The sequence below is a fragment of the Ostrinia furnacalis genome, unplaced genomic scaffold (assembly GCF_004193835.3).
Source record: "Ostrinia furnacalis isolate ACB-3 unplaced genomic scaffold, ASM419383v2 OfSCF5861, whole genome shotgun sequence".
NCBI lineage: Eukaryota > Metazoa > Arthropoda > Insecta > Lepidoptera > Crambidae > Ostrinia > Ostrinia furnacalis.
The window spans coordinates 656,528-674,044 of record NW_021136100.1 but is presented as its reverse complement, the minus strand read 5'-3'; the positions used below and the strand labels follow the sequence as shown (position 1 = coordinate 674,044).

The 17,517-nt window shown below is 39.2% G+C and overlaps 2 protein-coding genes across 4 annotated transcripts in view; one reads left to right on the top strand and one right to left on the bottom strand.

Annotated features, from left to right (window-relative positions):
* The window catches only part of LOC114361620 (nuclear pore complex protein Nup160), a 20,591-nt gene extending 7,603 nt beyond the window's left edge, over positions 1 to 12,988 (top strand). For 2 of the 3 annotated variants that reach the window (XM_028316723.1, XM_028316722.1), the window contains exons 17-27: positions 1,602 to 1,850; positions 2,351 to 2,469; positions 3,485 to 3,657; positions 3,822 to 3,917; positions 6,236 to 6,368; positions 7,203 to 7,364; positions 7,748 to 7,920; positions 11,202 to 11,283; positions 11,468 to 11,601; positions 12,131 to 12,334; positions 12,873 to 12,988. In XM_028316723.1, the coding sequence (XP_028172524.1) occupies positions 1,602 to 1,850; positions 2,351 to 2,469; positions 3,485 to 3,657; positions 3,822 to 3,917; positions 6,236 to 6,368; positions 7,203 to 7,364; positions 7,748 to 7,920; positions 11,202 to 11,283; positions 11,468 to 11,601; positions 12,131 to 12,334; positions 12,873 to 12,962 (1,615 nt within the window). In that variant the 3' untranslated portion in view covers positions 12,963 to 12,988. Of the gene's footprint in view, positions 1 to 1,601; positions 1,851 to 2,350; positions 2,470 to 3,281; positions 3,401 to 3,484; positions 3,658 to 3,821; positions 3,918 to 6,235; positions 6,369 to 7,202; positions 7,365 to 7,747; positions 7,921 to 11,201; positions 11,284 to 11,467; positions 11,602 to 12,130; positions 12,335 to 12,872 lie in introns of all 3 variants that reach the window. The other variant, XM_028316721.1, reaches the window with a different exon arrangement.
* A 1,302-nt stretch (positions 12,989 to 14,290) lies between these two features.
* LOC114361621 (Peroxisomal Membrane Protein 34) lies at positions 14,291 to 16,161 on the bottom strand. Its single transcript, XM_028316724.1, has 3 exons — positions 15,988 to 16,161; positions 15,779 to 15,839; positions 14,291 to 15,329 (listed from the first exon to the last, which is right to left on the bottom strand). Exons 1-3 carry the CDS (start codon positions 16,039 to 16,041, stop codon positions 14,605 to 14,607), a joined length of 840 nt encoding a protein of 279 aa, XP_028172525.1. The 5' UTR covers positions 16,042 to 16,161; the 3' UTR covers positions 14,291 to 14,604.
* Positions 16,162 to 17,517: the final 1,356 nt, after the last annotated feature.

Here is a 17,517-nt window from a genome sequence, read left to right as displayed (position 1 = left end):
CATTTAGGTACATACATTTACCAATTTTGGTGATAAATAGGCATTTTGTATTAGTTTTTGTATAACGCCTGAACAAAAACAAAGGGTAATATTTTGGTGTTATACATAGATTTCGAATATAAAAAATATATAATTTAACTAATTAAGACATGACAAAAAAACTGAGGTATGTCTCGTTTCTGTCGGGCCTGGGTCACAGATGACCGTTCTTCTTTCATCAAAATCGGTTCAGTGGTTTAGAAGTAAAAGCAAGACAGACAGACAGAGTTACTTTTGCATTTATAATATTAAGTATAGAAGTATAGATTTAAGTGTGGCGGCGCCGCGGCGTGGAAGGAATTGTCCTGTGGCCAACTTAATTCACAGCTATCCAATGATAGCTTATAAATATATTTACATATTCTTGTTCCTCTAACTAGGCAATGAAACAATGTTGGTTTTAAACATCAAATCGAAATGTTTACTGATAACGTAAGCCATTAGCAATTCAAATGACCTTCGCGCTTCGTAGGTACTCGTGTACCTAAAAAGTCAAGTTTACATTGTCATCGTCATCACGTTATTTGCATTATTGCCACACTTACGAGCAAAACATATTTGCTTTCATATTTTGAGTACGGATACTGTTTTTCATTAAAGATCTGTTGTTGGTTGTTTGATATGAGCACCAATGGTTACTTAACATTTTTAGTAAACTGTAACCTGGTAATGGCTGAATTGTTGTCACCGTATTTTGAAATTTAAGGAGATAAAAATGTAAAAAAAAAATTAAAAATATTTTTTCTCATACTAACCAATTAAAGGGTTAAGACTTCATCAAGTGTGTGTTATATCAAAAAGTTTTATCTCAGTGTCAATACCCAATATTATCCAATAAACCGCCAACATTTCATTCATCGTTAAAAGTCCAAGATGACTGGACGATCAAAGAAACCGTGGTGGCTTTTGCAGTTTGCGGTCTGCAGTTAATCTTGGACTTTTAGGCTATGTTCGTAGACATCGTAGTATTTACATGTACAACTGATCACATGAGCGCGCATTAACGCGCGTCAGCGAGAGTTGACGCGGCGCTCAGAGAACGAAATTGCTTCCACAGAGCGGCAAGCTCAGCCGAAACATTCCGTCTGAAACTCAGCGCTTTAGGTGCCGAAGCCGACTTTTACCTTAACGAGTAACGAAATGGCTTCCACAGGACGGCAAGTTCAGCCGAAACATTCCGTCCATTGACTTAAATTGAATTCTGACATTATTGTAACTGAGACATTATTATGAACTTATTGTATTAATTAATTAGATTCCAACTACTGTATATAAAATATTTGCATGCATTCTTTAATGAAGCAGAACATGAGCACATTTCAACATGTAACACCGATATTTAATTATGTATACCATGTTTTAAGCAAATAAATAAATTATCTTATCTTATCTTATCGTCTGAAACTCAGCGCTTTAGGCGCCGAAGCCGACCTTTACCTTAACGAGTAACGAAATTGCTTCCACAGGGCGGCAAGTTCAGCCGAAACATTCCGTCTGAAACTCAGCGCTTTAGGCGCCGAAGTCGACTTTTACTTTAACGAGTAATGAAATTGCTTCCACAGGGCGGCAAGCTCAGCCGAAACATTCCGTCTGAAGCTCAGCGCGTTAGGCGCCGAAGCCAGCGCGGAGATAGCCGCGCGCGGCGGGGTGGGGCTAGAGGGGGCGGCGGCGCGCGCGGGCGCGGGGGTCGTGGGTGCGTACGCTCGCAGCGCCGGCGGGCAGCGGGCCCGGGCGCACCTGGCCGCTGCACGGGCGCCCGACCACTGGCATCATGCGCTGCCGCTGCTGGCGTATCATATCGCGCATCAATTGTATCCTTTACTGCTAATATGTAACTTAAAATAAAACGAAGAATGAAAACTTAGGACGACAACACATCAATCTAAATCCTACGGCATATTATGTAGTTGTAATAGGTGCTTTTTTGCAACAAAAATGTATAGTCTGATTTGCTGTAAATTGCGTGCGAAAGTGCCGCGAAGAGACCTGAGTATTTTTTTTTCGTTGGGAAATGCTTTGCGCATACCCACTGGCCGATGGTCGGTGGCGACTGGCGGTCAGTGGATTATGTGGGGAAAGGCGGGGCCTACCCACTAAAACCCGACGGTGTCCTCCGGGGCATTGACATAGGCGAGTTATTATACTAAAATTGAACACTCGTCCGTGCCTCAGAGATCCTGCCTCATGTTTCACTTCTTGTACGCTTCTTCTTCACCTAATGGGGTGTACAATAGTATACAAAAACAATAGAAAAATACAAAAAGCTACGAACATTATAGAGGTTAGAAATGTTTTCTTAGCACATAAATAGATGGGCAGTGAGCGGCGGTTTCGAGTTCGGATGGTGGTTGGCTTCAATTAACCAACCTCGCCTTGTGCAGAGCTACGTTGCGATGCTGGAGCCTTGGTGCGAATGGAATGCCTGCTCACGTGAGTTTTTTANATCCAAAATTTGGTCTTCATAGTTCACCAAAAATTTTCACTTCATGTTGAAATTGTCTTTAGTTTATTTAAATTTGGGTCCGTATTCAAATTCACGTATTTTTGAATTCACGAATTTACCACATAGTTTTATTATTGATTGATTGCGCAGCGCTGCCCGTGGGCAGCACTGGCAGGGTCGCCATGTAATGTGTGACGTTCGGGAGACACAATAAAACAGTTAGATGTGCGCACTGTAGGTTTATTCGTCCGAATGAAGATTATCCTAAGCTTATATACTAGTGGTTTATGCCTAATATGGGGAAAGGATGCGTACACACTACAATAATATCATTGTTTACTGCTAATAACTTTAATAAAATTACTACGTCAAAAATTACGGACGACAGCACATAAATTTAAACCCTACGGCATCTTATGTAGTTGTAAGAGGTGGCTTTTGCAACAAAAATAATATGTAGTCTGATGTGCGCTGTCGCCTGTACTATCGGCCACAGTGTTAACTATCCATTTCCGTTTTTGCTCTCGCTCTCATCAAATGGTGATTATTTGCGATAGAACGAGACGACATGACCGGCAATGGGTAGTTAACACTGTTGCCGATATTACATTGCGTGCGAATGGGTATGCGGTGGCTTTAATTATGTTTCACTTTGTTGCACGCCTCGCGAAGTCTTTTTAATTTTTACTTCATCAAATTAGGTAATAGGTATTAGAGCAGTACACAAAAACAATAGCCCAATACAAAAATTCTTCGAATATTTTATAGAGGAGAGATGATTTTCTTAGCACACAAATAGATGGGCAGTGAGCGGCGGTTTCGAGTTCGGATGGTGGTTGGCTTCAATTAACCAACCTCGTCTTGTGCAGAGCTACGTTGCGATGCTGGAGCCTTGGTGCGAATGGAATGCCTGCTCACGTGAGTTTTTTTAATTTCCTAACTAGTTTCTACTATTATTACCATACTAGTCCCCTCAACACGAAACTATTTGTTCTTTCGTAGGGCAATTCATCTTGGGCTTATCTCTGCTGGATCTCGAAGACTCTGAGAGCGCTTATACCGCGTTCTGCAAAGCGGCTAAAGGCGTCAGCACGGAACCTTTCTTGAGGCAGCTGGTTGCCGCCCCCGATGCTCGGCTAACACAACATCAGGCGTTGGTGTTATATTACATGAAAGTAAGGAAAAAAAACATTTGATAAGTTTTTGGGAACTTCTCTAGTTGGTACACGTAGGAGGCAGACAAAAATTCTGCATCTACAATCGGCTATCACAACCTCAAGAAAGTGTTGTTGTATTACAATGTGAAACTAAATGGCCGTATTTCTGTTTTATGTTGTAGGTCATAAAACTCTTCGAAATACACGACGCGGGTGCTTGCGTGGTTCGTTTGGCTGAAACCGCCATCAGTATCGCCGACAAGGATGATCCGAATTTGGTAAGTCTTAAAATTCTTTACAGGTGTAAATTACCAATAAAATTATTTTAAAAGCAAGTGAGTGAAAACGTGTATCCATGTAACTCCTTGTGTGAAACCGTGTTCGTCATCGTGTTCGATGTGTCGTCATGGGGATATGTTTATTAATGTGTTTTAAATACAAAGCTTTAAGGCCGGGTAACAGAGAAAATGGCGAAAATGAGGTTTTCATTTTTCATTTTTGAGGTACTAAACAGTAAAATAAAAGGCTAAGATTTTTTTTGGGCATAGTTGAGGATATTTTCTAGGGCTATTAACGGATGGAAACACGATTTGATGAAGTTGACTCGATAGAATAAATTCCCAAAGTTACCTCTATTCGTTTTCTAATTATGGTTTTATTTTTAAAATAAGCTATTTGAGATTCTGAATCTTTTACTAAACTAAAGTTCAGAAATATTAGAACACGAGCCCTGCACTATGTTACGACCGGCACATGCGGCCGTACTGTGTATCTTCACGCGTCAGTGGATATCGGAAGAAATAAAATACATTGCGCAGTAGTTACGCATGACATAAAGTGGTTGCTAACTAAATCGTCAATGTACAACGTGTTTGAATTTTTATCACCACTAATTTCGATATCGCAGTAAATGTCACGGCACTGAATTCGTTCGTAAAAATGTTTAGTTTTTTTTATTTATAAGCAAAATACCAATGGATTTGCAATACTTACATGTGGTAACGGCCGTGTGGTGACGGCAGAGTAGAATACATTTGTCATCAACCCTACTCTTCCCGCGGGTGTCGTAAGAGGCGACTTAGGGACTACACATCAAACAGAGAACGGGCAGCAGCGCTCTCTGAAAAACATCAATCTTTTAAACTGCGATCTCCAACCCGCCTGCCAAGCGTGGAGATTATGGCAAAACCCTCCACTTAAGTGGAGGAGGCTCATAGTCCAGCAGTGGACTGTAAAGGGCTGTTGATGACATGTGGTAAATGACTTCATTGTTCCTGTAGTTCTTCGTTTCACTTATGTTATTGCACGTTACGACGCATTATCCAACAATATCGGAGAACATTTCCTCAGTACGACTGAATCGCGACTAACCTGGCGTCGCGGGCGATGTTCGTTTCTGGGCATATCGCGGAGACACGCGCCACGCCCCCGTTTCACATCTTTTCCCTTCTATGATCTGAGGTGTTGACCAAGTTCAACATTGTGTTCGATGTGTCGTCATGGGGACATGTTTATAAATGTGTTTTAAATACAAAGATTTATAACCTTCCGACATGGTCTTGTAGTATGCGCATGTTCGCACGCAACAGCAGATTTCTTGGTGCTCCCCGAAGAAATCTGCCGTGCGGAGGCAGCGCGTCTGCAGCCGCACTGCAACTGCTGTCGCTAGGTTTGAGAATAGTAGTGTTGTACATTTAGTTGTACGATGGACTCTGACGAAGAAACACTGCTCTTAGTGTTACTATTAAAACGAAAAAGGATTTTAGGCAGAAAAAATACGTAAACGCAGCAGTCACTAGCCGGTCGATGAACTGATGCGTGGCCGCAGCGCGGGGTAGCGCTACAATTGCGCGTTTTTTAGGGTTCCGTAGCCAAATGGCAAAAAACGGAACCCTTATAGATTCATCATGTCTGTCTGTCCGTCCGTCCGTCTGTCCGTCCGTATGTCACAGCCATTTTTTTCCGAAACTAAGAGCTACTGTTGAAACTTGGTAAGTAGATGTATTCTGTGAACCGCATTAAGATTTTGATGCAAAAATAAAAAAATAATAATAAATATTGGGCCCCATACAATAGAACTGAAACTCAAAAAATTTTTTTTCGTCAAACACATACGTGTGGGGTATCTATGGATAGGTCTAGGTAAAATGTTATCGAGGTTTCTAAAATACTTTTTTTCTAAACCGAATAGTTTGCGTGACAGACGCTTCCAAAGTGGAAAAAAGTTGGTCCCCCCCCCCCCCCTAACTTCTAAAATAAGAAAACGAAAAATCTATAAAAACATATGATGTATATTACTCTAAAAACTACCAACGAAAATTGTTTTGAACGAGATCTAGTAAGTAGTTTTTTTAATACCTCGTAAATCGTAAACCGCTTATTACCGCGTAATCTTTCATACTAATAACTTAAATAAAAAATAATAATTTTAATTTCATAAATCAATGGTACGGAACCCTCGGTGCGCGAGTCCGACTCGCACTTGGCCGGTTTTTTACATAGGTTTTCAAAGACACGCTGACGTCGCGCGGAACTTTGCGGCAAAGAAGGCGCCCTTATTGTGAATGACGTATATGAAGTTACTTTTCCTTGGCAGGCGATGTTCCAATGGCTGGTATTCAAGTGGCACCTTTCGGGAGGCCGCGTGGAGCGCGCGCTGGCCGCCGCCGCCGCCAGCCCCGCGCCCACCGCGCGCGCCGCCGCCGCCGCCACGCTGCTCACCACGCTGGGTAATACAAAAATGCGTCCGGATAAAGCTGGACATAGTTAGGCTTTTTGATTGCGTGTCCGGCCAAAATAAACGGTGTCCGGCTTGTCCGGCTTTTAATATTTAGCAAACGAGCGCGAGCCACCAAATACACGACTAGGGTTGCCAGGTGTCTGGTGAGCTACTACATTAATTGTGACATTTTTTTTTATTGACACTTTTCACATATTATACAACTGTACAGTGGCGGACTTCATGTCCGGCTTTTATTGTAAAATGTCCGGCCAAATGAAGCACAGAGTCCGGCTTTTGTGTTTTTGGACCTGGCAACCTGAACTGGAATAGATACGAGACTATTCTCACCTCTCGTTCACACCGCTGCAACTCCAATAGCCAGGATCTACAGCTTAGCCGCCAATACAAACCATACTAGTGAAGGTTAAGTTTGTCACGGGGGAAAGTTAAACTGTCATTGGACCCGCAACGAATTAATCAGAAGAACATAGGAGGATATAGCTTCGGGAAGCTTCGCGAAATCTTCTCGTCCAAAATACCGCAGTGTCTCCCTTAAAACTAATCTTTGTGTGTTGCCAGCGGTGACATTCGGAATAGAACGTGGCCCTAATATTTTTTTCTTTCAGAGCACGTAGAATTTTGTCCAATGACCCCAAGCTACCCAACCTTATCGCTCGCGCGTAATTATGTTGCTGTCGCGCTCGCACACTCACTGCGGGCGCCCGTCGCACAGTCGCGACTTTTCTTTTGTTTAGCCTATTCGTTGAATGAGGGCATGGACATTTTGGGAGTTTTTTGTAATGAAGAAAACCATCACGTCATCGCATTATTTTCGTTTCAGCATCGCGCAAGCAACTGGGTGCTTTAGTGAAATGCGCGGCGCTGGGCGCGGAGGCGGAGCGCGCGGCGGCGGCGCGCGCCAAGTTGCACGACGCGCACGGACACAACCCCTATTACGACTTCCTCTACGCGCTGCACGTCTCGCGACACCACTACCGCAAGGGTGAGCTCAGCAGCCGTGTGGCGTGTTTACGATTATTAAGACACTAGCGGCCGCACGCGACTTCGTACCCGTGGATCCCGTTTTAGCCCCTTAGGGGTTGAATTTTACAAAATCCTGTCTTAGTGAGCACTTACGTTCTAAAAGAAACCCTCATGTAAAATTTGACACTCCTAGCACTTGTAGTTTCTGAGATTACGTGATGAGTGAGTGAGTCAGTCAATTAGTGACCTTTCGCTTTTATAGATATTGATTGTTGTGCACGCACACGTGCTTTTCCTGCAGTTTTTGCGTATAGTTAAGAACATGCTATCGTGCTGCTGGTTCTGCAAATAAGTTCAACTTCGGGGCGTGCATAAATATAATTTTGAAATTGCACTTCGCAGCGGCAGCAGTGATGTACGAACGGGCGTCGCGCTGCGCTGCGGAGCGCGGCAACGACTCGAGCGGGCGCCGCAAGTGGCTCGCGGCCGCGCTCACGTGCCTGCGCCTGGCGCGGCCCGAGCACGCCTTCCTGGCGCGCCCGCCGCCGCCGCACCACGCGCCCGCCGCGCTGCAGGTACTGTAGTACACCCGCAGGCGCGCGTGGCTCGCGGCCGCGCTCACGTGCCTGCGCCTGGCGCGGCCCGAGCACGCCTTCCTGGCGCGCCCGCCGCCGCCGCACCACGCGCCCGCCGCGCTGCAGGTACTGTAGTACACCCGCAGGCGCGCGTGGCTCGCGGCCGCGCTCACGTGCCTGCGCCTGGCGCGGCCCGAACACTAATTATCTGCTATACTCTCGACTCTCTAAAGCACAACATTTATAAAAATTTTGCTGCGGTAATGCACTCCAGGTAACAGTGTGTGATGCTCATTGCTCATAGTGATTTTCGATACAGACATACAGAGCCCCGTATACGTTATACATAAATTATGGAAAGAAAACAACCAGACCAACACAAACAAATATGTATGCAATTTTAGTATGATATTTTTATTTATTAATAAACAAAAAGACTGAACAAAATTGATGCGTGTACTGATTAATGTAATTAACCACATGCAAAGCTTTGTGAATTGCAACAACTATAATTTATTATCCAAGCTCTAAATAATCGCTACTACGAGTAACTGATCATAAAATGTTTTTCCAATCGCTCAAGCTCCCGAGGATCTACCGATAGGTCGGGTGACGTAATCTTGAAATTCTTTTAGCCGGCGCGGAACTTCCGGAAGGTCGGGTGACGCCACGCCTCTTTGAACCGTGTTTACTTTGGCAGTTATATTCTATATTTATTCGATTCTAAAATATTATATGGAGATAACACATGATTTTAAACGTCAAGTCAATTTGACAAGTCTGACAAATTTGTATTTTGCTAAAATATTTGTTTCAAAGATTGATTTCAAACTTGTATAAACGTGAAAATAAAGTTGGTTTTATGGGCTTGTTAAATAATGTGTATGATATTATGAACACGTAAGTGATTATGGTGTAATTGTGTATGAAAGCGTTTGTTTACATCTCTGCTGGATTCTAAAAAATCAAGGTATACCATCGTTCAACTGGCTTATGGTTTCCAACATGGCTAAAATCTGTGGGTCTAGACAAAGTGCCATTATAATCGCAAACCAGTCGAGAAGTGGTCGAAAAGACCCTTTTTTGTATGGAATTTGACGGATTCGATTTTCGATTCGATCAAAAAGTGCGTTTTGTCTAGGGGGGCTGAACCAGCGATCCGGTATTGACGGTGGCGCCCCACTGTCAATGTCATCGACAGGACAGTCCAGTATTTTGGAACTATATACAGTGTGAGTCACGTTAAAGTGTACATATGAAAATAGATGAAACTAGACCTATTTTTATCGACAAAAAAGAGGTCAAAAATTTTTTGAGATTTTTTTTTTATTTTTTATAGAATTTTTTTTCTTCCAATTACTTATTGTAAAGAAAACGTAATAACTTTTAAACTAAGCGGTATATCCTGATAAAATAAAAACAGTATTATTGCTAAATAATAGGCAATACTAAAACAATACAAAAAATACACAAAAAATGCCAAAAAATAATAAAAAATGATGCTTTTTGAAAAAAAACTGCTTACAAATTCGTATTTTTTTGGTTATTTGATAAATTTCTAAAAAAAATGCCCCTATAACAGATAGTTTTTATTACTTTTTATTATTCTCTATCGTATTACTTTTGTAAAACCAAAAATCACATGTTCTCTATCCCTATCACAACATTTGCTATGATCGTTTGAACAAAGGCCTGCCACCACATTTTTCTCCGCTACAGGTAGAGACAATTTTAATTTTAACTTAAATGCTTATTTTACTTCGAAATCTTTTGTTTTTATTTGAAATCTAACTTGTCTTTATCAAAATTACAAATCTAGAGCCATTTTCAGTTTCGTTGTTAACGAAGCGTTGAATGGCGCGCCCGGAGAGGCTTAGTTCAAACGATCATTGCAAACGTTGTGATAGGGATAGAGACATGCGATTTTTGGTTTTACAAAAGTTATACGATAGAGAATAATAAAAAGTAATAAAAACCACCTGTTATAGGGGCATTTTTTGGAGAAATTTATCAAATAACCAAAAAAATAAGAATTTTTAAGCAATTTTTTTTCAAAAAGTATCATTTTTTTGGCATTTTCTAGGTATTTCATGTATTTTTTTAGTATCGCCCGTTATTTTGCGTTATTACTGTTTTTATTTTATCAGGATATACCGCTTAGTTTAAAAGTTATTACGTTTTCTTTACAATAAGTAATTGGAAGAAAAAAAATTAAATAATAAATAAAAAAAAATCTCAAATTTTTTTTTACCTCTTTTTTATCGATAAAAATAGGTCTACTTTCATATATTTTCATATGTACACTTTAATTTAACGTGACAAACACTGTATATTAAGGACCGGGCGGACTATGCAGCCACAGTTCTATTTCCGTTTTTTCTCTCGATCTCATCAAATGGTGGTTCTTTGCGACAAAAGAAGACGACATGACCGGAAATGGGCAGCTAGAACTCTGGCCGATTGAACCCAGAGCCGGTACAACCATGAAGCTACAGATAAAAATGGAGGGCAGAGTTTGGAACAAAACTTGAGTCAAATACCTACTTATATCTATCTCGCTCTCTGCGGCCCTACCTCTCTTTTTAGTGTGAACTGTAGTATTGCTATCTTCTGATTTAAATCTCCTTGTAAATTCTTCGAAATAGCCAATACACTAACCAAAGATGTGGAAGATATCACCTAGTACACGTTCATAACTTCCCGTTGCGTAGAACAGTAGGGTTATAATAAGTATTTGGTCCACTGGTTGTATGGCATTTGGTGAGGGGTTTCAAAGAGCTTCCAAATTATGAATCCAGAAACAACACCGTTTCTTTAGAGACGCGGAACCTCGCTCGGAATTGCATGTCATTATAATAATATTTTTCAATAGCGTTCAGCCTTATTGCGTTCCTGCGATTAGATCTAGGTATTTCCTCGAGGCTCGAAAGAAATGATAACGATGACACACATTATTTACCACTATTTAGGTCGATTTAGGTATAAGAATAGGATTTAAGATACCGCGCAAGCACTCTCAAATTTAACAGCTGCTTAAGACGATTTGACAGTTGTTTGAGTAATGCTTAGCGTTGAATTGCGTTTCAGTATGCGAAAATTCATTTAAGTGGCGTTTGAGTGCAACTTAATTTGAGAGGTGCTTAAAAATTGAGAACTGCTCAGATATTGTTTTGAGTATGCGAAATGTAAGTTTAGGAGCTGCTTAACTATTTGAGAAGCCGTCAAATATTTAAATGGCGTTTCAGTATTCGGCCGTAAGACTTACAAATGTATTTACGCAGGTAATCGGACCGAAAGAACTGGAGGCTGAATTGCGCGCTGAAGATCCAGACTCCTTAGATGAAGTACAGCAAGCCTTAAATAGTAAGTTTAAGCATATTTTTATTTGTTAACTTGCGAATTGCAATTTTTTTAATGCAATTTCGGTAAACGCCATTACCGCAGTCTGCTTATTTTTTTTGTTTACCTCTACTTAAGATAGCTTAAAGTTTGTATGAAAACTTATAAACACAAGCTCACGCGACTTTATACTTATTGATATTTTCAGAAAATGAAAATATAGATTTCAAGAAATTGTATCCAAAACTGAAAGATGCTGATGCGGAAACATTATTAGCAGTAACCAAGAGAGTACTCAGCACGGGTCAATTCCTACCCCACTGGTTCCTACAGAGATACATGGTATGTTATTATTTTGTACTTATAGACGATTCTGTAGTGTAGACTCGATAGTACACCGACGATTTAGTGACAATCGCGGGAAGCAACTGAATGTGGACAGAGAAAGATCAGTAATTTTTGAAAATTTTATTTAGATGTGCAGAGCACAGTTGAGTTGTCTATCAATGTTGTTACTCTAGTTTCTGTTGGCTCAAAAAGAGAATGCCATTCAATATTGTGTACCGCATCCAATGAAAATAATAAGTAACAAAAGTGAGTTAACAATCACAGAGCGTGACATCTTTTACGAGAAGTACAAGACCATCTAAAATGTTTAAGCCGAACGTCCACCGCCGGCTAAACTAAGTTAGTTTAGCTTAGCTCGCATAGTTGAGCCAGTTTTTCATACATGTGCGTCCACCGCAAACTATGCCACATGTATGAAAAACTGGCTCAACTATGCGAGCTAAGCTAAACTTAGTTTAGCCGGCGGTGGACGTTCGGTTTTAATGTGCAAATACCTACCTAGTTATTAATGTAATGTTTACAGGACGTAGACGCGGGCGGCTGCATCCGCGCTCTTCTCCGCGGCGGGCGCTGCGTGGAAGCGGCTGAAGCGTGCTCACGCGCGCTACGAACCTCGCTCGCAGCGCTGCGGCCGCTCCCGCCGCACCCGCGCGCCGCGCCGCTCGCGCTCGCCGACCTGCTGCTAGCCGAGCTCGCACACCACAAGAACCAGCCCTATGTGAACCAGGTGGGTACTGAGGTCAGACACCCGCAGTGTGTTGCACTGCGCACCTCGCTCGCAGCGCTGCGGCCGCTCCCGCCGCACCCGCGCGCCGCGCCGCTCGCGCTCGCCGACCTGCTGCTCGCCGAGCTCGCACACCACAAGAACCAGCCCTATGTGAACCAGGTGGGTACTGAGCTCAGATACCCGCAGTGTTTGCGCCTACATCGTCAGCAGACTACTAAATAAAATTAGTTTTATAATATAATCCATGTCCACAATTCATGTGCTCACGTGACGTGATGTTGGATCACATCGAAATTAAAAAACTAAAAATAGGCACCAATAACGCTATCTAACATTGCTCTGTCGAATAATGTCGTCCATCGATATTGCTATGAATGAAGAGCTGTGTGAAATTAAATCCTTTTGTTGCTTAGAACGAACATTTTGCATTAAAATCTATAGCTCTTTTTACTTTTTAAATTATTAGTAACCGGCATATGTATACGGCCAAACTACGTCATTTATTTCGAAACTAACTAGGTATTTTTTTTACTTGCAGGTTTATAACGACTTGGATAGTCTCGTAAAAGAGTACATACAAGTGGTAATTAGAACATCTGAGGATATGAAGCTAGCAACTATACAGTAAGGATTTAGAAATAAAACATGTTTGCATTTACACATTATAGTCTTTTATTTATTATGATACACAAAATCATACATTTGCACCAAGCCCTTATTTAACTAAATAAAATTATATCACCATAATCTTTAAATATCTTTAACCAAGATAATAAAGCTAAGTTATTAGCCATAAAAACTAAATGCAATAATTTTTGGTCACTGCAACACTTCATGTTAACTTTACAACAATAGAACAAAGCAAAACAATTATTTTAACATCCATGTGGTAAGTTTAATATTCTTTCACCAAATCTTACTTATTTTTAAAACACCACTGAAGTTATGTTTAAGACAACATAATCATATGTGACTTCTTTCAGTGTTTAAAAAGAAACATGCATCATCAAAAAGAATAGCACTGATCATTAATAAATAATTAATTTCTCTAAAAAACTAAGATAAGAAAACAAACGTCAATTAGGTTAATTAATATGTGATTATAAGTCTATTTCATCCTAGGTGATATCACATTATCTAATTCGTGGAACACTCAAGTTAATTATAGACTTAGGCGATCCAAGTGGAATAGAATTAAATAAAAATATATTACAACTTTTCCAAGCCATCTAAGTTCATAGTTAGTTAGCTAGCAAACAAATATGTTTATCAAATAGCAACATACCTATTCATTACTTTCATTTACTTTTCGAACTACTGGGAAGACGATTACTGAAAAAAATACGACCATTTGTCTACTCTTAAAGCTATATAATTTAACTACAAGAGATTTAGTCATATAATTAAGAGAGCTAATTTGTCAGAACTTTTTTAAACTGCGTAATTTTACATTGCGAAATATTAGAATAGGGATGTTTCCTGGGAAAAAAGCAAGAGTTTTAATTAGTCCATCAGTTAGCTTATCAAAAATACTCGACACCTATTTTTCACTTTTTAAAACTAATGAAAATGTAAAGAGATAAAAGCGTGCCAAAGTTCTAAAGAAAAGGCCCGTGACGTCAGTGAGTGCGTAAAAGTGCAGCACTTTGTGACGTCGCGCTGAACTTCAACGCATTATAACTTAGTAATTATTTGTTTGATTGACAATTAAAAATACCTATACGTGTCCAATATTTTTTTATATAAAATTGACGGACTAAAACATTTTTTTAGGAAACTAGCCTATTCTAATACTATCTAGAGTACCTGAAGAGCATAAATAATATGTTACACTGCACATAAAACAGTTTTGATAAAAAAAATATAACAAACATTGTAAAAAAGATCTGGGAGTTTCATAGAGCAGAGAGAGTAAGTATTTATTAATAGCTTAGTTTTGTCTGCTTTGTAAAATTCACTACGAGTCAACAAATTTACACCCTCGGGCGACAAAGTAATACATCGGCCTTTTGTCGGTAGTTGAAGATTCCTTAAATATGTATTAGTCCTTAACCAATAAGCAATAACCCTACATTATCATAAGTTAGCCAACCTGCGTGTTTTATTTTGGCAATACACATCACTTCATATTTCTGTATTAATTTAAATATTACNAAGTATAGATAAGTAATCCCTATTTTACAGTATCCCCAGATCAAGTCTGCAATTTTGCCAATATTAATATTTTTTGAACAAGTGCCACAACCTACTGCCACCATTTTATTTAAAAATCAATGCCTTTTATTAAGTCTCACCCTCATAATAGTTAACACTAGCCTTACAAGCTTTTCATATATCAAAAACATTAGAGCAGCTGTCATTACAGTTTGCAATAATTTTGTCTCCAATCCACGGAACATAATAGCTGGGTTGGATTTGACAGCACTCATTAAAGGTTTAAGACTTGTTCCAGCACGTAATCTTGATTGGATAAGTTGCAATGGGTAAGTTAGGGTAGTAGCTACTGCTTTAGCAATTGCACCTGTTAAGAAAGCCTCATATGTGTGAAAGCTATTTTTAGATACAAAATGCCTTTTTACTGTTTCATATACCATGAATTGTATAGCTGGGTTGGATACAAGTAACAATGAGGGAATAGTGCCTGACCACAGCCCACGAGCACCTTCCTTTTTACCGATATCAACAAGACCTTCAATCAGACTATTGTATAAATTTTTTTCCAACTTCATTCGTGTGTTTACAACCCACAAGGGAGATGTTAGAATAACATTAATACTACCAGCAACTATTCCGAAAAACAAGTCCTTTAGAGCCGAGTTTTCTTTGGATGCAAAATTACGCAATGCATGAAATGAATAAAAATAAACAAAGTTTGAAACAGATAGAGATTGAAGAACTGGAGACAAACCGCGGTATAAGGAGTCAAAACCTTCTTCATTAGCTAATTTAACCAATAACTCCCATGGAGATCCCTGAAGACTGTTTGTATCTGCAACTGAATAAAGAAAAAAGTATTTAGTTTTCGAAACAGACTAAGTAAAAATTTAGTACTTATTGCTTGCTACTTCATATTCACTTAAAGTCGCATTTATATTCAGAGGTCAAAGATCACACATTAATTACATTTATGATAAACTGTCCATTCCAACTGACAAAAGTTAAATGTATGTAATTAAACATTGGCCATGCAGCCAATGACTAGCTGACTAATATCTTAGCATAACTAACAATACCTACTACTAACTGCTAGACTCGACAGAAAACAATTTCGTGACTTTTATACATAAAAGATATTTAATGTTAAGGTAGTATAGTAGTCACATGAACAAGATTTGCATGGTAGTGTTAAATAAGCAATAATGTCATAAAAATTCACATAGCTATGACATTTATTATAATAGGATAAACATACAGAGTTATGTACATAAGTAAACAGATTTTTACCTTGTAATCTTGACCTTAAAGTGTCTAATGGATAGAAGGCAGCCATTCCAACAACACTACCCTGTAAACATTGTACATTATATTAATTACTTAATGTACACATTATTTTTATCTCTCACTAATCTCAGAATTGGATTAGTGCATGCTTAATCTTATAAATTAAATAGAAAAATATGGCACACCCTAAAGGTAAGTTTAAGAATTATTACCGTGGCTCCCGCCATAGCATGCACCAATGTCTCATAACTAAATAATGTAGACATTTTAAATGTTTTTTGAAAGCTGTTGTTATAACTTTTTCTAAATCAATACATTGTAAAACATAAACCGCACACAATCACATCAGACAACAAAATGAAATTGAAAGATTGAAATGAAATGTGATGAAATGACATGATGACACTTGCTTGCTGTCAGATTAGAGATTATAGCTGTCATTACTGACACATGTCATTAGTTTTTTTTAATATGTGTTGTACCCATGAAGCTACAGATAAAAATGGAGGCCAGACTCCCAATACCTACTTGAAGCACAAACTAAGTATCAGTATCTCGCTCTCTGTGGGCAGACTTGCTCTTTCTAAATAAACAAAAAATATAAAATTGCTCAAATTCAATGAAACCAATGTAAAATCTTTATTTCTTGACATAGGTATCATTAAAAATGATAAGTGTAGCTCAAAGTCAATGAAACTCAATGTAAAATCTTCTTTTTCTTGACATATGTAACATTTAATAATAAGTTTAAATACTGGTAAAACGTTTTAGGAAGTAATTACTGTGAAAATACAAAGAAATATGTTAACAATGATCCACTGTCAGAAATCACGAAATAAACACTTACGCGTGGAATTTTATATCACTTCCAGGACAACACGAACTACCGCAACCACGCACTATACAATTTTGCACCATTTCTTCAGACAAAACAATGATAAGGTCCCTTGAAAAATCTCAAACGAAATCAACTGCATAGTAAACAACCGCCATGATGGGCCGGATTCGGCCGATGTTGCCACATTACCGATACCTCAGAAATTGGGATTGTAATTCCCTGATTCGCCAACACATTAAGCCTAAATGGCCGACAATTTTGTGATTTTTTATTTAACTAGGTAATCTAAGTTTCAAATATTAATTATTTATTTATTTAACTTCTTATTTGGTTAGTGAATTGGCTATTTCGAAGAATTTACAAGGAGATTTAAATAAGAAGATAGCAATACTACAGTTCACACTAAAAAGAGAGGTAGGGCCACAGAGAGCGAGATAGATATAAGTAGGTATTTGACTCAAGTTTTGTTCCCAACTTTGCCCTCCATTTTTATCTGTAGCTTCATGGATAAAACCAAGCCGTCGCCAAAATAAAAGAAGAAGAAGAAGTAGTATAGAATAGAATTTTATACGTTTAATTGTGTACCACACAGATATGGATTAGAGGTGTACCATTATCATTGTGCTATTTAATTTTTGAGTCATCAGAGTAGATTTTTATTATTTTAAATGACTGCAAAAAAACTAAGCATCACAATTCACACCGCACTCGTGGGCCTCGTGGCTGGCACTCCTAGGATGTCAATGCACGGTGGAATTAATAAATAAACTGTCACTCAAAAACACCGCTCAAAAATGACAGTTTATTAATTTGTCATCACCTCATTGGCTTAAAAAATTGATGCCGATTTTCATTGGCCAATTCGGCAATCCTTATAGCTGTCTGTGTTTAGATTGTCTGCATC

Coding starts and splice junctions, on each gene's coding strand:
- LOC114361621 (XM_028316724.1), bottom strand. CDS start 16,041: ATGTCTACATTATTTAGTTATGAGACATTGGTGCATGCTATGGCGGGA. Junction 15,840..15,987: donor ATGCTATGGCGGGAGCCACG/GTAATAATTCTT, acceptor CAATGTTTACAG/GGTAGTGTTGTTGGAATGGC. Junction 15,330..15,778: donor TTTAAGGTCAAGATTACAAG/GTAAAAATCTGT, acceptor TTCTTTATTCAG/TTGCAGATACAAACAGTCTT.